Source organism: Oncorhynchus mykiss, chromosome 18 (genome assembly GCF_057628025.1).
Source record: "Oncorhynchus mykiss isolate SJ-2025 chromosome 18, ASM5762802v1, whole genome shotgun sequence".
Lineage (NCBI taxonomy): Eukaryota > Metazoa > Chordata > Actinopteri > Salmoniformes > Salmonidae > Oncorhynchus > Oncorhynchus mykiss.
In genome coordinates this window covers 53,850,322-53,871,703 of record NC_143039.1, presented here as the reverse complement: position 1 = coordinate 53,871,703, position 21,382 = coordinate 53,850,322, and the positions used below count along the sequence as shown (strand labels likewise).

The 21,382-nt window shown below is 44.9% G+C and overlaps 1 protein-coding gene across 2 annotated transcripts; it reads left to right on the top strand.

Annotated features, from left to right (window-relative positions):
• The first annotated feature begins 2,355 nt into the window (after window positions 1-2,355).
• On the top strand, window positions 2,356-19,710 carry LOC110496377 (cleavage and polyadenylation specificity factor subunit 1). Of its 2 annotated transcripts, none has more exons than XM_021572244.3 (35): window positions 2,356-2,549; window positions 3,096-3,258; window positions 3,405-3,432; window positions 3,711-3,844; window positions 4,041-4,121; window positions 4,193-4,341; window positions 4,621-4,767; window positions 4,980-5,119; window positions 5,225-5,335; window positions 6,278-6,371; window positions 6,567-6,654; window positions 7,056-7,208; window positions 7,884-7,935; window positions 9,665-9,759; window positions 9,866-9,940; window positions 10,152-10,232; window positions 11,247-11,483; window positions 11,696-11,837; window positions 11,999-12,177; window positions 12,344-12,486; window positions 12,686-12,878; window positions 13,177-13,383; window positions 13,511-13,600; window positions 13,743-13,898; window positions 15,229-15,589; window positions 15,714-15,798; window positions 15,950-16,091; window positions 16,304-16,456; window positions 16,698-16,874; window positions 18,068-18,134; window positions 18,228-18,275; window positions 18,474-18,629; window positions 18,843-18,972; window positions 19,154-19,292; window positions 19,434-19,710. In XM_021572244.3, the coding sequence occupies exons 2-35, from the start codon at window positions 3,115-3,117 to the stop codon at window positions 19,479-19,481; spliced, it is 4,425 nt and encodes a 1,474-aa protein (XP_021427919.3). In that variant the 5' UTR covers window positions 2,356-2,549; window positions 3,096-3,114; the 3' UTR covers window positions 19,482-19,710. The 2 variants fall into 2 exon arrangements, with proteins under 2 accessions (XP_021427919.3, XP_021427918.3); XM_021572243.3 differs by having other exon boundaries at window positions 2,356-2,627.
• The last annotated feature ends 1,672 nt before the right edge of the window (window positions 19,711-21,382 follow it).

Sequence of the window (21,382 nt, the reverse complement as noted above, 5' to 3'; positions counted from 1 at the left end):
CTTGTCCCCCGATTGCTCAGTTTGGCTGGACGGCCAGCTCTAGGAAGAGTCTTGGTGCTTCCAAATTTCTTGGGGACCTTAAATGCTGTAGAAATGTTATGGTACGCTTCCCCAGATCTGTGCCTCAACACTATCCAGTCTCGGAGCTCTACGGACAATTCCTTCAACCTCATGGCTTGGTTTTTGCTCTGACATACACTACCATTCAAAAGTTTGGGGTCACTTAGAAATGTCCTTGTTTTTAAAGTAAAGCAACAACAAAAGTCCATTAAAATGACAAATTGATCAGAAATACAGTGTAGACATTGTTCATGTTGTAAATTACTATTGTAGATGGAAACTACTGATTTTTAATGGAATATCTACGTAGGCGTATAGAGGCCCATTATCAGCAACCATCACTCCTGTGTTCCAATGTTGTATTAGCTAATACAAGTTTATCATTTTAAAAGGCTAATTGATCATTAGAAAACCCTTTTGCAATTATGTTAGCACAGCTTAAAACTGTTGTCCTCATTAAAGAAGCAAAAAACTGTCTGCCTTTATACTTGTTGAGTATCTGGAGCATCAGCATTTGTAGGTTCGATTACAGGCTCAAAATGGCCAGAAACAAATAATTTTCTGAAACTCGTCAGGCTATTCCATGAGAGAATTTGCCAAGACTAGGGAAGATCTCGTACAAAGCTGTGTACTACTCCCTTCACAGTATAGCTCAAACTGGCTCTAACCAGAATAGAAAGAGTGGAATGCCCCGGTGCACTACTGAGCAAGACGACAAGTACATTAGTGTCTAGTTTGAGAAAGACCCCTCTCAAGTCCTCAAATAGCAGCTTCAGAATAGTACCTGCAAAACACCAGTCTCAACGTCAACAGTGAAGAGGCGACTCCGGGATGCTGGCCTTCTAGGCAGAGTTGCAAAGAAAAAGCAATATCTCAGACTGGCCAATAATAGATGAAGACGGGCAAAAGAACAGACACTGGACAGAGGAACGAAGAAGAACATTTGTGAGACGCAGAAAAGATTTTGGAGGAGTGATTGATGCCATCTGTCAAGCATGGTGCAGGCAATGTTATGGTCTGGGGGTGCTTTGGTGGTGGTAAAGTGGGAGATTTGTACAGGGTAAAAGGCATCTTGAAGAAGGAAGGCTATCACTCCATTTTGCAACGCCATGCAACGCCAACAGGACAATGACCTAAAGCACAGCTCCAAACTATGCAAGAACTATTTAGGGAAGAAGCAGTCAGCTGGTATTCTGTGTATGATGCAGTGGCCAGAACAGTCACTGGATCTCAACCCTATTGAGCTGTTGTGGGAGCAGCTTGACCGTAAGAAGTGACCGTCAAGCCAATCTCATTTGTGGGAGGTGCTTCAGCAAGCATGTGTTGAAATCTCTTCAGATTACCTTAACAAATTGACGACTAGAATGCCAAAGGTCTGCAAGGCTATAATTGCTGCAAATGCCGGATTCTTTGAAGGACACGATTTCAATTAAAAATCATTGTTTATAACCTTGTCAACTACATTTCCTATTCATTTTGCAACTCATTTCATGTATGTTTTCATGGAAAACAAGGACATTTCTAAGTGACCCCAAACTTTTGAACGGTAGTGTACACTGTCAATTGTGGGGCCTTTTTATATAGACACACGTGTGTGTGTGTGTGTGTGTGTGTGTGTGTGTGTGTGTGTGTGTGTGTGTCTTTCCAGATCAATTGAATTTACCACAGGTGGACTCCAATCAAGTTGTAGAAACATCTCCAAGGATGATCAATGGAAACAGGATGCATAAGAACACCCATGCCACTATATCCTCCGAACAGCAGCTGGTGTTGGCACTTAATATGCGTCTTAATCAAATTTTTGTAACTTGTGTGTTTAAGACGCTACTGTTTATTTCTAAGACAACACTATAGCAGCCTCCTACTGTACAATGATTACAAATACTCATTCTTATCCATATCAATAATACGATTGTAATGCATGCGAATTAGATGAATGTAATAGTTTGGAACCATATTGTTTCCAGTATAGTTTGATGTTTATAATCAGTTTAACAACGGACCTCCAGTGGTGTGACATGGAATGTTACTTGTGAAATGTATGCATTTAACTGGTAATATGTCTGGCGAAGCCAAACAGTTACTTTACTTATCATGTTGCCTTAGTTTTATATTTATTGTATTCCCTCTGAGACATGGTGTTTACATTTACTTTTTTTTTTGTTGTAAAAATGTGGCTGTAATTGAAGATTTGTGTTCAATTAAACGTGTCCTGTCATATTTATGTACACAACTGCAATGCACACATGGTGAGATTTAAAACCGTACACACATGTTTCTATAAAGATAGGAACTAGTGTTGTGTGGTCGTTAGTTCTTACCGAATTCAGTTTAGCTGCTCACGTTGGTGGAATGGATGTCTGGGAAATGACTGAATGAAAAATAACTAAAGCCAGTTATTATTTTTAGCAATTGGAGCGTATGAATTATGCTGTAATAAAAGTGAAAGGCAAGACTAACTGGAAACTATCGTAGCTTATTCATGATCGGTAGGTTTATGTGATAAAATACTGGAACACCTTGAAGCTAAGGTAGCTAGCAGACGCGAGTGGAGCATTAATTAGCAAGTAAGACACACTGATATGCTAATTACCTAGCTAACCTACGTTATTTAAAAACAACTATTTAGCTAAATATCTAGATGCCTAACTCATTGGAAAGATACTGTAGCTAGTATTCTCCCAAATAAAGTAACAGCAAGTAGAAGACGTGCTTCGTTCCTGAAACGATACATTGTTTGTCTCGTTGCGGGGCGAAGCAAGTAAACAAGCGAACCAGCTAAAATCATCTTCATTGACCTGTAAACCACTATGCTACCAGTTTGCTAACAATCATCCCTGCCTGGATTGTATTCAAGCCTGACACCCAATATGTTGATCCACAGTGTAACGTTAAAGTATCAACGTAGCTATTTAGTATAGCATGCTAAGTAGTAACGTTACTGGTGCAATACCCATAGACGTGTCTTCTAATAAATGCTTGTCCAGATAAACATCGAGCATATGCTAATAACTGATCCTTGCTGTAACGTTAAGGTGCTGAGGGGCTTGCAGGATGTATGCCGTATACCGCCAAGCCCACTACCCCACCGCCATCGAGTTCTCTGTCTACTGTAACTTCATCTCCAACGTGGAGAGAAACCTGGTCGTCGCTGGAACGTCTCAGCTTTACGTCTACAGGATCATCCACGATGTGGAGGTGAAGGAACCTTTAGCTATGTTCATCTTTCATTTCTCGATCACTGATTTAAAAAGTACAATGACAAAGATTGTGACTACCTGTCGTGGGCATATTTTTATTCTTGAAATCCAGTTGATGTTCACATTTTCCTCTTCATATTTCAGAATGCCTCAAAGACAGACAAATCACCAGGTATGTCCAAAACTGCCTTGCACTTTAGCAACATTCTGATGAGAGAAGAGCTAGTCTGGTGGAAATCCGAGACCTATGGGCTGGGCAACAGTTCCACTATGCTGCAACACTCTGGGGTGCAACCTGACTGTTTAGAATGACTAGTGAACCACTGACTGTATGCTATTATTATGATGTTGTCAGCCTTCCTTAGACATGCACGTGTCAACATTTCAGACCATATCCGACACCTGATTTCTTATTTGACACTTCCTTGATCTCTTCCTTGTCCTCTGCAGATGTCAAGAGTCGTAAGGAGAAGTTGGAGCAGGTGGCTTGTTTCTCCTTGTTCGGTAACGTCATGTCCATGGCCTCTGTTCAGCTGGTAGGAGCCAACAGAGACGCTCTCCTGCTTAGCTTCAAAGATGCTAAGGTACCTGAGACGTCTCAATTGATTGTTTTACTAATCCTAAACTCACAGCTTTCATATTCCAGGTTACTTTGGCCTACTTTATTATTTCAATATCAATTGATCATGTGTCAGTAGCTATATGTAGTAGGTGCAAGCAGTCTAGCCTATAAAATGTCTCTGACTGCTGTTTACAATGTCCTGGTTGTGTTTACTCCAGCTGTCAGTGGTGGAGTATGATCCAGGAACACATGATCTGAAGACTCTCTCGCTTCACTTCTTTGAGGAGCCAGAGCTGAGGGTAAGAGGAAATGAACTGTGCTTGAAAAACATCCAAAGTTGTATCTTAATCCATAATTGTTCTATCTCTAGGATGGGTTTGTCCAGAACCTGCACATCCCCATGGTTCGTGTGGACCCAGAGAACCGCTGTGCTGTGATGCTGGTGTATGGAACTCAGCTGGTGGTGCTGCCATTCAGAAAGGACACACTTACTGACGAACAGGAGGGAGTAGTGGAAGGGTATGTAGGCATACTGAATTTCATCGTTTGATTTATTTCGCTAGGATAGTCCCTTCAGTAACATTTGCCACAGTTTTTTTTTTACAGGTAGTCCTACAATCCATAGCATCTTGTAGTGATATTTAGGATACCTATAGCAATGCATGTAGGCTATTATCAAATAAAATCACTTTTATTATCACATAAACTAAACACTTGAGTTGTAATACGTTTTTTGATGGGTTTTGGATTTGACGATTTATCATCAGCCTCGTGTTTTTTCTTTTACCACACATGCAGGCCCAAGTCGAGCTTTCTTCCCAGCTACATCATAGATGTCCGTGAGTTGGATGAGAAGCTTCTGAACATCGTAGATATGAAGTTTCTCCACGGTTATTATGAGCCCACATTGCTCATCCTGTATGAGCCCAACCAGACGTGGCCTGGGTTAGTACACCACAACAGCACCTATCCTCCTCTGTTCCGTCTGTCTAAGGAGTCCTCCCCCCGAAACAAAAGCCTGCTGACGACTTAACATGAAGAAGGCTAGGAACTTATCCCGCCCCTTGTTGGAACTTAGCTATGTCTTTTTCAGACCCGTTTATGACTGGTAATATTGTGGCGTGTAACTCTAGTCTGACCATGTCCCCCTCCTCCAGGCGTGTAGCAGTGAGACAGGACACCTGCAGTATCGTAGCCATCTCTCTCAACATCATGCAGAAGGTTCATCCTGTCATCTGGTCCCTCAGCAACCTGCCCTTTGACTGCACACAGGTCATGGCTGTGCCCAAGCCCATTGGTAATCCCTCGCTCACTGGGTTCATACTGTGTGTTCAGCGGTACACATGGAGACTTGTGTGATCAGTTTAGAGATCATATGAATGTATTCCTGTTGTGTTTCTAGGTGGTGTGGTGGTGTTTGCTGTCAACTCCCTGTTATACCTCAACCAGAGTGTTCCTCCATATGGCGTGTCACTCAACACACAGACCACAGGGACCACCGCCTTCCCCCTGCGTATGTACTGACTGAGGACAGGGGTACACATTGTTCTCAAGCTCACTCCACATAGAAAGCAAAGCAGCCTAGTTAATATTTCTAAGAAATGTATACCTTGCCTAGGAAAGTAATTTGGTCGAATCAAATTTTATTTGTCACGTGCACCGAATACAACAGGTGAAATGCTTACCGTGAAATGCTTACTTACAAGCCCTTAAGAAAAAAAATTTCTGAATAAAGTTATATAAAAAAAAAAGGAAAAACAAGTAATACAAAATAATAATAACGAGGCTATATACAGGGGATACCGGTACTGAGTCAATGTGCGGAGGTACAGGTTAGTTGAGGTAATTGAGGTAATATGTACATGTAGGTAGGGGTAAAGTGGCTATGCATAGATGATGAACAGCGAGTAGCAGCAGTGTTAAAAAACTTTTTTTTTAAATGCTAATAGGGGGTCAATGCAAAGAGTCCAGGTGGCCATTTGATTAATTGTTCAGCAGTCTTATGGCTTGGGGGTAGAACCTGTTAACTACTTTTGGAGTAGTTGCCATACCAGGCGGTGATATAACTGGTCAGGATGCTCTCGAAGGTGCAGCCGTATAACTTTTTGAGGATCTGAGGGACCATGCCAAATCTTTTCAGTCTCCTGAGGGGGAATAGGCGTTGAATTGACCGTGATAGATTGTTGGTGATGTGGACACCAAGGAAGTTGAAGCTCTCCACCGGCTCCACTACAGCCCCGTCGATGTGAATGGGGGCGTGTTCGGCCCTCCCTATAGGCTGTCTAATCGTTGACGGTGATAAGGCCTACCAAGGTTGTGTCGTCAGCAAACCTAATGATGGTGTTGGGAGTCGTGCCTACGCTGCAATATACCTGCAGGTCTAAAGCTTCATAACGTGTCGGAAGCATGTATGAGCCTTTATGTCTTCTAATAAGGCTGTGTGTTGGTGTTTCAGGTATACAGGAGGAGGTGAAGATAACTCTAGATTGTTCCCAGTCCTCCTTCATCGGCTCTGACAAGATGGTCATCTCTCTGAAAGGAGGAGAGATGTGAGTAGAGCACAGAACAGTTGTGTTGGGGTTTATTAGCTGTGTGTATTTATTTGCCGTAAATGCTTAATTAGACCTTGTTAAAGCAATGTTTTGTGCCCTCCAACCGGTGTGGCGTAGTAGAAATAACTACAGCTGGAACGGCATTGTATTCATGAGTCATGCTTTGACTGTGTGCCTGTCCCCTCTCCTCAGCTATGTGTTGACCCTGATCACTGATGGCATGAGGAGTGTCCGGGCCTTCCACTTAGACAAGGCTGCTGCCAGCGTTCTCACCACCTGTGTAAGTAGCATACAGTGTGTGTGTGTGGGGGTGTGTCGCAGCGTGAGTTTACTATGAGGACCGGTGTAAGTATTATGGACAGATGCCGTTCCAGACGCATTACACACACACACACACACACACAGATAATATGTGCTGACAGCAGCCCTTACTTGACAGTTTACTGCATTATGCGCAAACTCATGTACAGAGGGAGGGGAGAGGCGAGGGGGAAGAGAGCGCATTAGAGAGTTTTTGGCGAAGAAGCGCTGTTGTGTCCACACATCCACTTAGTGTTGAAGAAAGCAGTGCAGTGATATTCACAGTCTGCTGCCAGCCATTGGCCAAGAGAGAACTGGTCATGGAGCTGTGGAAGCATAGAGGTTCTCCTCCCCTTCACCCCTGTCCCTCGTCCCCCCCAGATGATGACCATGGAGCCTGGGTATCTGTTCCTGGGCTCCCGGCTGGGAAACAGCCTCTTGCTGAAATACACAGAGAAGTACCAGGAGAATCCAGAGAAACCACCTGTGGAGGAGGACAAAGAGAAGGAAGAGGAGACCGATGAGGAGAAGCAGGTGAGTTGGTTTGGGTTTGAGTTCATATGTTGATATTCTCCTCTGTCTGGTCCTTGTGGCATATTGCTGTGTGTGATTCTGTCAGAAATGTAAAGATTCCATAGATTAGTTGAGGCGTAATTGATCAGATTGAGCATCAAAATGTGGCCAGTTGTAAATGAATGTTGATGTCGTCAAAAGAGGATTCTTTCGTGGTTTCAAAACCAAGTAGCAGTCGTTGTCCTTGAGTAGCTTTTGTGCTCGTGTTCCACCTATAAACACATTTTCAGCACTTCAACTGGTGTTGTGACTGTTTTTTGACTAGCAGATGTGGAAATATGATATGTGATGATGTCGCATGTTATAGTTCACCCCTGAAAAAAAATAAGTTTTATTGTCACATACAGCAGATAGGTGCAGTGAAATGTGGTGTTTTACAGGGTCAACCACAGTAAAGCGCACCTAGAGCAAATTAGGTTTAAGTGCCTTGCTCAAGAGCATATCAACAGGTTCTTCACCTTGTCGGCTCGGGTATTCGAACTAGCGTCTTCTGTTGCTGGCCCAACGCCCTTACCGCCAGGCTACCTGCTGCCCATTGTCCATTTTGTAAATAGAAATGCTAAATGAATTGCTGATAGACATTCCTCTGTGTGTATTCTGATACAAAATGCATAATGACCTTGATGATAATTCCAGGAGGAACCTCCTAGTAAAAAGAAGAGGGGTGAATCCTCTACCAAGTTGACAGGTATTTGGTGTATTACAATGTCTTGGTTTTGTCTTGCATATTACCCTTCTTTACATACAGTGCCTTTAGTAAGTATTCACACCCCTTGAATTTTTCCACATTTTGATAGGTTACAGACTTATTCTTAAAATGGATTGAATCTTTACCTCATCAATCTACACACAATGCCCCATAATGACAAAGCAAAAATAGGTTTTTAGAAATGTTTGGTAATTTATTAAAAATAAATAACTGAAGTATCACATTTACATAAGTATTCAGACTCAGTATTTTGTTGAAGCAGTGATCACAGCCTCCAGTCTTCTTTGGGTATGACGCTACCAGCTTGGCACACTGTATTTGGGAAGTTTCTCCCATTCTTCGCTGCAAATCCTCTCAACCACTGTCAGGTTAGATGGGGAGCGTCACTGCACAGCGATTTTCATGTCTCTACAGAGATGTTTGATCGGGTTCAAGTCCGGGCTCTGGCTGGACCACTAATGGACATTCAAAGACTTGTCTCGAAGCCATTCCTGTGTTGTCTTGGCTATGTGCTTAGGGTCATTGTCCTGTTGGAAGGTGAACTTTCGCCCCAGTCTGAGGTCCTGAGTGCTCTGGAGCAGGTTTTCATCAAGGATCTCGCTGTACTTTGCTCCGTTCATCTTTGCCTTGATCCTGACAAGTCTCCCAGTCCCTGCCACTGAAAAACATCCCTACAGCATGATGCTGCCACCACCATGCTTCACCGTAGGGATGGTGCCAGGTTTCCTCCAGATGTGACGCTTGGCATTCAGGCCAAAGAATTCAATCTTGGTTTCATCAGACCAGATAATCTTATTTCTCATGTTCTGAGAGTCTTTAGGTGCCTTTTGGCAAACTCCAAGCAGGATGTCATGTGTCTTTTATTGAGGAGTGGCTTCCATCTGGCCTCTCTACCATAAATGCCTGATTGGTGGAGTGCTACAGAGATGGTTGTCCTTCTGTAAAGTTCTCCCATCACCACAGAGGAATTCTAGAGCGACCATTGGGTTCTTGGTCACCTCCCTGACCAAGGCCTTTCTCCCCTGATTGGTCAGTTTGGCCGGGGGGCCAGCTCTAGGAAGAGTCTTGGTGGTTGCAAACTTCTTCCATTGAAGAGTGATGGAGGCCAATGTATTTTTGGGGACATTCAACGCTGCCTACATTTTTTTGGTACCCTTCCCCAGATCTGTGCCTCAACACAGTCCTGTCTCGGAGCTCTACGGACAATTCCTTTGACCTCATGGCTTGGTTTTTGCTCTGACATGCACTGCCAACTGTGGGACCTTATATAGACAGGTGTGTGACTTTCCAAATCATGTCCAATCAATTGAATTTACCACAGGTGGACACCAAGTTGTAGAAACATCTCAAGGATGATCAATGGGAACGGGATGTACCTGAGATCAATTTCGAGTCTCATGGAAAAGGGTCTGAATACTTATGTAAATAAGGTATTTCTGTTTTTTTTAGCTTTAATACATTTGCTAAAATCTCTATTACCCTGCTTTTGCTTTGTCATTTTGGGGTATTGTGTGTAGACTGAAGATTATTTTTTAATTTAATCAATTTTAGAATAAGGCTATAACGTAACAAAATGTGGAACAAGTCAAGGGCTCTGAATACTTTCCGATGGCACCGTATGTATGGAACTAACTAAGGTGATAAGGTCATCTATAATAATGTTCTTATATTTATGAACGACGCGTTTCCTCCCATGTCCCCTATCCAGCTGGTAAGAACCAACTGCCTGATGAGGTGGATGAAATTGAGGTGTACGGGAGCGAGGCGGCATCTGGCACACAGTTGGCCACCTACTCCTTTGAGGTAGGACCCCTTGTTACCCCAGTTGAAGCTTCATCACTTAATTATTCATACTCTAGTCTTGGTTATTGTAGTCTTTACAATATGGTTTTGGTATGTTTGCCTCCAGGTGTGTGACAGCATACTGAACATCGGACCTTGTGCTGGTGCGTCCATGGGGGAGCCAGCCTTCCTCTCTGAAGAGGTACTTAAACACTTTAAGTTTCATTCCAGATCACCTTCGCAAAAGAGGTTTCTAACCTTTTTTAAGAGTCTTTCCGGTCCATCATGGCTGTGTTCTATTTGTGAAAGCGCTGATCAATATCTAATACCACCACCAAGGTATTTTCTCAAGCTGTTGCTATGCAAACAGTAAAACACATTAAGCACTGTGTCTGGTATTTCTGTGTCCACAGTTCCAGACCAACCCAGAACCTGACCTGGAGATAGTGGTGTGTTCTGGCTTTGGGAAGAACGGAGGTCTATCTGTGCTTCAGGTAAATACTCTACTCAGCCTGGTTAATACTCTACTCTGCCTGGTTAATACTCTACTCGGCCTGGTTAGTACTCTACTCTGCCTGGTTAATACTCTACTCGGCCTGGTTAATACTCTATTCGGCCTGGTTAATACTCTACTTTGGCTGGTTAATACTCTACCCGGCCTGGTTAATACTCTACTCGGCCGGCCTGGTTAATACTCTACTCGGCCGGCCTGGTTATTACTCTACCCTGCCTGGTTAATACTCTACTCGGCCGTCCTGGTTAATACTCTACTCGGCCGGCCAGGTTAATACTCTACTCTGCTCGGCCTGGTTAATACTCTACTCGGCCCGGCCTGGTTAATACTCTACTCGGCCGGCCTGGTTAATACTCTACTCGGCCGGCCTGGTTAATACTCTACTCTGCTCGGCCTGGTTAATACTCTACTCGGCCCGGCCTGGTTAATACTCTACTCGGCCGGCCTGGTTAATACTCTACTCGGCCGGCCTGGTTAATACTCTACTCTGCCTGGTTAGTACTCTACTCGGCCTGGTTAATACTCTACTCGGCCTGTCTTTTGTGTTTCTGTGCAAGTGTATGCTTGTGGATGCACTGTTCTAAGACCTGTGGTGGCGAGGCCTGTCTACCTCAGGTTCAGTGACGGTGCTACAGAGAATAACCACTCTGGGTTTACCAGGGCTGCTGCCTCAGAGAATAATGGAGCAGCTTATAAACCACTCAGACACACTTATACATGCATTCATGGAAAGAACATTGTGAAGACTTACAAATTACTGCACTGATTTAAAAAAAAAAACATTTTGAAGAAAAAAACAAAACATTTTCAGTGTCAGCTTTGAGTGGATGATTCAGTTGTTCCCTCTGGCCATAGTTCTGTGGTTATTGATGACTGTTTTGTGTAGCCCCTTGCCCTCCCAGAGGAGCATCAGTCCCCAGGTGGTCACTTACTCCTAGGGGTCATTGTTCTGTTATTGATAATTGATGATCGTTTTTGTCCTGGCCCCTCCCAGAGAAGCATCCGACCCCAGGTGGTCACTACATTTGAGCTGCCAGGTTGCCATGACATGTGGACTGTCATCTCCAATGAGGTCAAGGAGAAAGTCAAAGAGAAAGACAAGCCCCCTGCAGCTGAGGGAGAAGGTGAGACCCCTGAGGAGGAAGAAGAGGAGAAGACGGTACCTGCGCCAGTGGAGGACGATAAGAAAAAACATGGCTTTCTGATTCTCAGCAGAGAGGACTCCACCATGGTACACCCACACCTCCCACCACATCTCTACACAGTACAGTACACACTGCACCCCTAGACACACTCCGCTCTACACAGCAGTCTGACAGGGAGCTTTTTCCTCCCCTACGGAGCTCCAGCATGTTTAGATTGAGTCTGTAATGTTGATTGAGTTAAGGGTAATGATTGAGGTCTATTGAAGGTAACTGGAACCCCTCCTGTGTGGTTCTCTAGATCCTGCAGACGGGCCAGGAGATCATGGAGCTGGACACCAGTGGTTTCGCCACCCAGGGGCCCACTGTGTTCGCTGGGAACATCGGAGACAACAAATACATCATCCAGGTCTCCCCCATGGGTATACGGCTACTGGAAGGAGGTAGCGAGATCTGTCCGTCTTTCAATAAAAGGAGAAAATAATTAATGATCCTCTGTGTCTCTCACTGTACCTGTCACTCATCCTCTCTTTCACTGACTGTCAAGCACTTTGTGACAGCTAAAGGGGCTTTGGAAATACTTTTGATTTGATGTTCCTTCCAGTGACCCAGCTGCACTTCATCCCGGTGGACCTGGGTTCTCCCATAGTGCAGTGCTCCGTAGCGGACCCCTATGTGGTCATCATGACGGCAGACGGAGTGGTCACCATGTTTGTCCTGAAGACCGACTCCTACATGGGCAAGACCCACCGCCTGGCCCTGCAGAAACCACAGATAGCTGCTGTGAGTCACTGATACGACACTACGTAACACAACACATTACACTACAGCCTGGCCCAGTCACGGTCATATCCTGCACAACTAAGCCAGGCAGTATTACAACACAACCTGATGGATGAATGAGTGAAAAAATCGGATTGTCAGACCGGTGACTCTCTCTCCCCTACAGCAACCCCGTGTGATCACCCTGTGTGCGTTTCGTGACGTCAGCGGGATGTTCACCACCGAGAACAAGCAGACCTGTCACACTGAGGATCAAGACAGCATGTTCAAGAGCCAATCGGAGACCGAGACCATTCTACAGGACCTCAGGTAAGAGGCAATCATATAGGACCTCAGGTAGGATGTTTTTGAATAAAGTATATTGTTTTAAACTGAAGAATGAGAGCAATACCAACTTTCCCCATGGACACTTTTTTTTTTTAATGTGGGGGGGCGTCTCGTAGTCAGTGAAGGCACTGTCTCACCTCAGTGTTTATCAGTCAACCTCTCTCCCGTTTCTCCTATTTAGTAACACAGTGGATGATGAGGAGGAGATGTTGTATGGAGACTGTAACCCAGCAGGCATCACCCCCACCAAAGACGAGTCCCACCCCGGCTACCGCCTCTCCTCTGGGGCCCTGGGTGGGGGCTCCGAGGGGAGGTCAGGACGAGCTGAACCTACACACTGGTGCATGATGGTCCGCGAGAACGGCGTCATGGAGGTCAGGATCGATGTCTAGTTTATCAGCATCATATTAACAATAGCTGTATCAATACACATTGTATTGTAATCATTTAGGTTACATAATTTACACATTTGGTAAGATGTTAACTGTGGTAAAAGACAACATTTATACTATGGTGCTGTTTAGAGGTTGGATATAAACCTGGGAACTTTAGTCTTATGCTCAGAAATTCACAGGAACTCAGTGGCCATAGTAATGAGTGACACCACAACCGACAGGTGAACTTTTTCTACACAGTAGAGCTTTAGTAAAACAACTTCCTCCTGTTTTCTAGATCTACCAGCTACCTGACTGGAGACTGGTGTTCCTGGTCAAGAACTTCCCTGTTGGCCAGAGAGTGTTGGTTGACAGCTCCGCCGGCCAATCAGCAGCCCAGGGGGAGGGGAAAAAGGAGGAAGTGACACGACAGGGAGAGATCCCATTGGTCAAAGAGGTGGCCCTGGTGTCGCTCGGCAACAACCACTGCAGACCCTACCTGCTGGTGAGTTTTCAGTACCGGTATTAAAGTGGAATGACAACGCCAGAATGTGTAGCAGTGGTGCTTCATTGATTCAATTTTGGGAAATTGCTTTAGATATATCTGGCTCTATGTTCTGTTTCTTTCCCAGGTCCATGTTGAACAGGAGCTTCTGATCTATGAAGCATTCCCATATGACCAGCAGCAGGCTCAGAGCAACCTGAAGGTCCGCTTCAAGAAGGTAAGAAGAGCAAGGCCATTGGACAAGCCAAGTCAACAACTTTTAGGACTAGGCTTAATCTGTGTCTGGGTAAACAAGTCCTAAAACTCCCATTCAACACTGATGATTTATGTCTTCTAACTATTCTCCTGTCTCGTCTCAGATGCCCCACAACATCAACTTCCGGGAGAAGAAGTCGAAGGTGAAGAAAGATAAGAAGGCGGAGGGTCAGGCTGGTCTCAGCGAGGAGGGGCCAACGGTGGTCAAAGGTCGCGTGGCCAGGTTCAGATACTTTGAGGATATCTCAGGCTACTCTGGGGTAAGAGGTTATTTTCCTACAAGACTATATATACACACAGTGCATTCGGAAAGTATTCAGACCCCTTCCCTTTTCCCACATTTTGTTGCGTTACAGCCTTATTCTGAAATGAATCAAATTTAAATGTTTTCCTCATAAATCTACACACACTACCTAATAATAAAGCAAAAACAGGTTTTTAGAAATGTTTGCAAATGTATAAAAAATTAAAAACAGATGCCTTATTTACGTAAGTATTCAGATCCCTTGCTATGAGATTTCAAATTGAGCTCCCCTGCATCCTGTTTCCATTTCTACAACTTGATTGGAGTTCACCTGTGGAAAATTCAGTTGGACATGATTTGGTAAGGCACCCACCTGTCTATATAAGGTTGACAGTGCATGTCAGAGCAAAAACCAATCCATGAGGTTGAAGGAATTGTCCGTAGAGCTCCAAGACAGGATTGTGTCGAGGCACAGATCTGAGGAAGGGTACCAAAAAAATTCTGCATCATTGAAGGTCCCCAAGAACACAGTGGCTTCCATCATTCTTAAATGGAAGGAGTTTGGAACCACCAAGACTCTTCCTAGAGCTGGCCGCCCAGCTAAACTGAGCTATCGGGGGAGAAGAGCCTTGGTCAGGGAGGTGAACAAGAACCCGTTGGTCACTCTGACAGAGCTCCAGAGTTCCTCTGTGGAGATGGGAGAACTTTCCAGATGTTTTTCAGCGGCATGGACTGGGAGACTAGTCAGGATCTTGGCGAAGATGAACGGAGCAAAGTACAGAGAGATCCTTGATGAAAACCTGGTCCAGAGCACTTAGGACCTCAGACTGGGGTGAAGATTCACCTTCCAACAGGACAATGACCCTAAGCACATAGCCAAGACAACACAGGAGTGGCTTCGGAACAAGTCTCAATGTCCTTGAGTGGCCCAGCCAGAGCCCTGACTTGAACCCGATCGAACATTTCTGGAGACCTGAAAATAGCTGTGCAGGGACGCTCCTCATCCAACTTGACAGCGCTTGAGAGGATCTGCAGAGAAGAATGGAAGAAACTTCCAAAATACAGGTGTGCCAAGCTTGTAGCGTCATACCCAAGAAGACTTTAGGCTGTGATCTCTGCCAAAGGTGCTTCAACAAAGTACTGAGGTTCTGAATACTTATGGAAATTTGATATTTGATGTTCTTACTTTCCGAAAGCACTGTACATCATGGGTAACAAGGGGTACACTTGTGGATTCTCAGGTTCCCTGCAAGATACATCTTGGAGAGGTACTGCTGTGCACGCATACTTCATATCTACTGTAGTTCTGTGTGTTCTCATGTGTCGTTTTCTGGTTTGTGTGTCAGGTGTTCATCTGTGGCCCCTCCCCTCACTGGATGCTGGTGACATCACGGGGGGCGATGAGGCTCCACCCCATGACGATTGACGGACCAATCGAGTCCTTCTCCCCCTTCCACAACATCAACTGCCCTAAAGGTTTCCTCTACTTCAACAAGCAGGGCGAGCTGAGGATCAGTGTTCTACCCACGTACCTGTCGTATGACGCCCCCTGGCCTGTCAGGAAGATTCCTCTGAGGTGCACGGTTCACTATGTGTCCTACCATGTAGAGTCCAAGGTGTATGCAGTGTGCACCAGCGTGAAGGACCCCTGCACTCGCATCCCCAGAATGACCGGAGAGGAGAAGGAGTTTGAGACCATAGACAGAGGTGGGACCAGTATATGCATTAGTCTGTCTCCATGACGTGCGCTTCACGTTCTCATTGGTTTATTTCTCCGTTCCTTCATTCATTCTTCCACCATTCAAATTCCTTGGTGCTGTGTTCTCCTCAGACGAACGCTACATTCCTCCTCAGCAGGAGAATTTCTCCATTCAGCTCATATCTCCTGTCAGCTGGGAGGCCATCCCTAACACACGGTAACAACTGTAGCTACTGCAGCTATCTGGAGCATAGCCTCTAACATGAGGCATATTCATTATAGATCTGATGCATATTTATATTGAAGCATCTACGCCACAGTAGTTGGGTGTCTGTTCTGACCTCCCTCCCCTATGTGATATTGGTCAGGATTGACCTGGAGGAGTGGGAACATGTGACTTGTATGAAGACTGTGGCGTTGAGGAGTCAGGAGACCGTGTCTGGGCTGAAGGGATACGTAGCTGCCGGGACTTGTCTCATGCAGGGGGAGGAGGTCACCTGTAGGGGCCGGGTGAGTCACCAACACTTCTGTGACTACTGACTAGAGCTAGGAATACCTTTTTTAGGCCCAAGTTCTATGCTCTAAGTTATGGTCTAGAGCAGGGGTCCAGAGTTTTTCCTAGTTGGGTCAGGAAACTCAGGACCGACAGACAGATGATGCCTTTTGAAATCATGATGTTGATTTTAGTTTGGACTTATTTCTCTCTCTACTGTTGTGTCCAGATCCTGATCCTGGATGTGATTGAGGTGGTCCCGGAACCGGGTCAGCCCCTGACGAAGAACAAATTCAAGGTTCTGTATGAGAAGGAGCAGAAGGGACCGGTCACAGCTCTGTGTCACTGCAGCGGATACTTGGTCTCTGCCATCGGACAGAAGGTGACAGACTCACCTCTGATTATACCACTACAGATGTCTCAGTCTAGATGCATTTTCCCACCCACCTCTCAATATAATTCTGTTCCGATTTACATTGTTTTCATTGTGTGGCCAACATGTTGCAGTTGAATATATTATTGAATTAGCCATTTATTATAAGTATGTCAGCCATCTCTCCTGTATCCCTGACACACAGTCCTGGTTGTGCTCACCGTGTCTGTCTATCCCTCTCTCCGTCTAGATCTTTCTGTGGAGTCTGAAGGACAACGACCTGACAGGCATGGCCTTCATCGACACCCAGCTCTACATCCACCAGATGTTTAGCATCAAGAACTTTATCCTGGCAGCTGACGTCATGAAGAGCATCTCTCTGCTCAGATACCAGCCTGAGAGTAAGACGTTGTCGCTAATTAGCAGGGTAAGACGGCAAGGCTACAGAACTACTTTTTGTAGTAACGCAGGGAAACCGTCAACTTCAAAGTACTGTGTTCAAGTAACACGTGATTTAGCCTCTTCTGATTTGTCATTCCCTGAGGGGTTTTGTTCCATGTTAGTTTGTTGTTTATGGATTTAACTGTACATCCCAGATGAGTGTTTCTGTTCATGAATGAAAGAAAGTACTATGGGTTTGTTTCCCCCTGTGTTCCCCTGTTGGATCCCAGGGTGTCTTGTGTTGAGTTTATCTTCTAGAGAGCAGTGCTGTGCTGGAGGGGATGTTTAAATGATCAGGGTCGTACATGTTCGATCTTCATGTCAGTGTTTTGAGTCTCTTCTCTTAATGCAGTGTTCCCCAATCAACATTTAGTTTTTCCCCACAAAAAAGGGCTCTATTGAAGACTGAAATATTCCTCAGCACCCCCCCCCCCCCTCCCCTCCAGATGTGGAGGTCATGAGCTGGTGTGGTTACACGTGGTCTGCGGTTGTGAGACCGGTTGGATGTACTGCCAAATTCTTTAAAATTACATTGAAGGCAGTTTATGGTAGAGAAATGAACACACAATTATCTGGCAACAGCTCTGGTGGACGCTCCCTCAAAATTTGAGACATCTGCGGCGTTGTGACACAACTGTACATTTTAGCATGGCCTTTTTTCCCCAGCACAATGATCATGCTGTTTAATCAGCTTCTTGTTATGCCACACCTGTCAGGTGGCTGGATTATGGAAAAGGATAAATGCTCACTAACAGGGATGTAAAGAAATTTGTACACAGAATTTGAGAGAAATAAGCTTTTTGTGCGAATGGAACATTTCTGGGGTCTTTTATTTCAGCTCCTGAAAAATGGGAACAACACTTTACATGTTGCGTTTATATTTTTGTTCAGTGTGTGTATGTATATAATTGTAGTTCTTGTACATAAGACTGTAAAATCACCAGGAAATGAGGTCAGTTTTATTTTGGGAAATGTATTCCCACATGTAAATGGAGAGGCATATGTGATCGTATTCCAATGTAATCAAGGTTTCAGATTGTGTTATTATCATACTATATCTGTTTGGGATTCTAGTGGTCAATTTGTAGTGTACAACTTATGTTCTGGCCACCCAACCTTCCAAAATTGCAATTGGGGAGCCCTGTCTTAATGGTTTTGTTTCGGCGTTTGGTTCCCCAGGACGCCAAGCCTCTGGAGGTCTACAGCGTAGAGTTTATGGTGGATAACAACCAGCTGGGATTCCTGGGTAAGGTTATAACTTTGGTAGCTAATCAGGAGAACGCTGTACCAGGCTAGAGCCTAGTCCTCTCAAAGTAAACCTGTTTTCTCTACGTTTCAGTGTCGGACCGAGACCAGAATCTGTCGGTGTACATGTATCTGCCTGAAGGTGAGTTATAACGTAAACATTGGTAATATTTATCCTACAAACATGGAGAATATTGAATACTCAGGTTAACCACAAATGTTGTAATGCTTATCCCACAAACACCCGAATATCAAATAAAGACAGAGGTCATGTGTGATGACAAAACTGCAGTTCCACCATGTCATGATCACTGAAGTGTTACTTTGCGCCCTGCTGAAGCTAAGGAGAGTTTCGGAGGCATGCGTCTGCTGAGGAGGGCAGACTTTAACGTGGGAGCTCATGTCAACGCCTTCTGGAGGATGCCCTGTCGAGGGGCACAGGACACAGCCACCAAAAAGACCCTGGCCTGGGACAACAAGCACATCACATGGTTTGGTAGGACACAACTTTGACTTTGTCATTTGTATCGACAGATACAGGGTAGAAGTAGGGAATGTGAATAAAGAGCTGTCTGATATCTTCCTTCAGTATATGTGATCAAATTCTCCTCTTGGTATGTTGCTCTCAGAAGGATCAACATGGTGTTAGTAGCTAATAAGAGGATTTCCAGGCGCTTCAGCAGTAACTAATCCTCTTCCCTCCCTGCAGCAACTCTAGATGGAGGCCTCGGGCTGCTGCTGCCCATGCAGGAGAAGACCTACCGCAGATTGCTGATGTTGCAAAATGCTCTTACCACAATGCTGCCACACCACGCAGGATTAAACCCCAAGGCATTCAGGTAACTTGCCACACAAGGTCACTGAACTTTATTTGGTTGGGTTATCAGTATTTTCCCCATAAAATCTTAAATTGGCAACACTTAAATACCTTTTAGGCTTTGAGGCAACATTAAGTGGCTTTTTAGAAATTTGACACTTTGGGTAAAGACTAATGCCAGTTTTTGGATCTCGTTCCACCAGGATGTTGCATGCTGACCGGCGGCAGCTCCAGAACGCGGTGCGGAACATTCTGGATGGAGAGCTACTCAACAAATACCTGTACCTCAGCACCATGGAGCGTAGTGAGTTGGCCAAGAAGATTGGCACCACCTCTGATATAGTGAGTATCATTAGTCCCTTTGGCCTCGTTCTCTGACAAAACTAGCTATGCAACGAAATCCAATCTATAGTCCATATCAACTTGGAGCAAATAACTATGAGTTGAGATATTTGAATAAAGTATCCCTCTTGTCCATTTTAGGTCTTGGATGATCTTCTTGAAGTTGACAGGGTGACTGCTCATTTCTGAGAGCAGCATCCTTGATCACGCCCCCTCAGCATGTGAGACCCAGGGTCTTCCCCCATTTTTTTATATTAAAGGAGGCTTTTTGGTATCTATTTTCTCGATGGAAACGTAAGCTTGTGTTTAGTCAATTTTGTTCAGTCATAAAGGTGTTTAATCATGTTTCTTAGAATATTTTTTCAACAAAATATGATAAATTCTGAATTGTATGGGTCTTTATAAAATGTTATAACCATCTTGGTCTTTTAGGCTCAATAATTTGAGATCCGCACATGTAACTCACAAATCTGTCATGGACATCATTTACACAGGTGCCAAAGAAATCCGGGGGGGGGGTACTTTGACAAACTCTTACCTTTTTATATTTATTCAGCAGTATATGCGCTTGTTTTTGGAGTTTTGCAGCATTTTATACATTAGATTGAGCAATGCACCCAATATTTCCTTGACATTATGAACATTAATGACTATCACTGCAGGTATGTAGTTTAGTCAGAATCTATATGTGCTATTATCCGGGTAATGCAACATAAGGTTAACCTACCCTGCTGTGTTCCGGTCAAATTGGACCCATTTACAAGTTCTCTCTGTCTTAAGGTTCCATGACTTTGTCTACACAAAATACATTAGTTTTTACATCTGTGGTGTTACCGATCAGAAATGAATGGGTATAAAATGGAGTTCAGGCACATGCCCATTCAGATGGACACACTTCCTCTGCCAGACCCCCACATGCATGTGTGTTTTAGCACTTGGCTTCCACACCTGTTGGTGTTCTCATAAACGCAACATTGTTTCAATATATAGACCTTTTCTCGCAGTTCTGGTATATGATGCTTTTGAGGCCTTGCGCACACATTGTGGCAGCACAATGACCAAACTACACTGCTCAAAAAAGAGGGAACACTTAAACAACACAATGTAACTCCAAGTCAATCACACTTCTGTGAAATCAAACTGTCCACTTAGGAAGCAACACTGATTGACAATAAATTCCACATGCTGTTGTGCAAATGGAATAGACAACAGGTGGAAATTATAGGCAATTAGCAAGACACCCCCAATAAAGGAGTGGTTCTGCAGGTGGTGACCACAGACCACTTCTCAGTTCCTATGCTTCCTGGCTGATGTTTTGGTCACTCAGTGGCTCAGGCAGTGCAGCTCATCCAGGATGGCACATCAATGCGAGCTGTGGCAAGAAGGTTTGCTGTGTCTGTCAGCGTACCAGGAGACAGGCCAGTACATCAGGAGACGTGGAGGAGGCCGTAGGAGGGCAACAACCCAGCAACAGGACCGCTACCTCCACCTTTGTGCAAGGAGGAGCAGGAGGAGCACTGCCAGAGCCCTGCAAAATGACCTCCAGCAGGCCACAAATGTGCATGTGTCTGCTCAAATGGTCAGAAACAGACTCCATGAGGGTGGTATGAGGGCCTGATGTCCACAGCTTACAGCCCAACACCGTGCAGGACGTTTGACATTCGCCAGAGAACACTAAGATTGGCAAATTTGCCACTGGCACCCTGTGCTCTTCACAGATGAAAGCAGGTTCACACTGAGCACGTGACAGTCTGGAGACGCCGTGGAGAACGTTCTGCTGCCTGCAACATCCTCCAGCATGACCGGTTTGGCGGTGGGTTAGTCATGGTGTGGGGTGGCATTTCTTTGAGGGTCCGCACAGCCCTCGCCAGAGGTAGCTTGACTGCCATTAGGTACCGAGATGAGACCCTCAGACCCCTTGTGAGGCCATATGCTGGTGCGGTTGGCCCTGGATTCCTCCTAATGCAAGACCTCATGTGGCTGGAATGTGTCAGCAGTTACTGCAAGAGGAAGGCATTGATGCTATGGACTGGCCCGCCCGTTCCCCAGACCTGAATCCAATTAAGCACATCTGGGACATTATGTCTCGC

Bases quoted from the DNA above. Each gene is read 5' to 3' on its own strand.
- LOC110496377 (XM_021572244.3), top strand. From the start codon at position 3,115: ATGTATGCCGTATACCGCCAAGCCCACTACCCCACCGCCATCGAGTTC. The intron at 7,936-9,664 runs GTATTTGGTGTA...TCCCCTATCCAG, and splicing joins ATCCTCTACCAAGTTGACAG to CTGGTAAGAACCAACTGCCT. The intron at 16,457-16,697 runs GTGACAGACTCA...CTCTCCGTCTAG, and splicing joins TCTCTGCCATCGGACAGAAG to ATCTTTCTGTGGAGTCTGAA.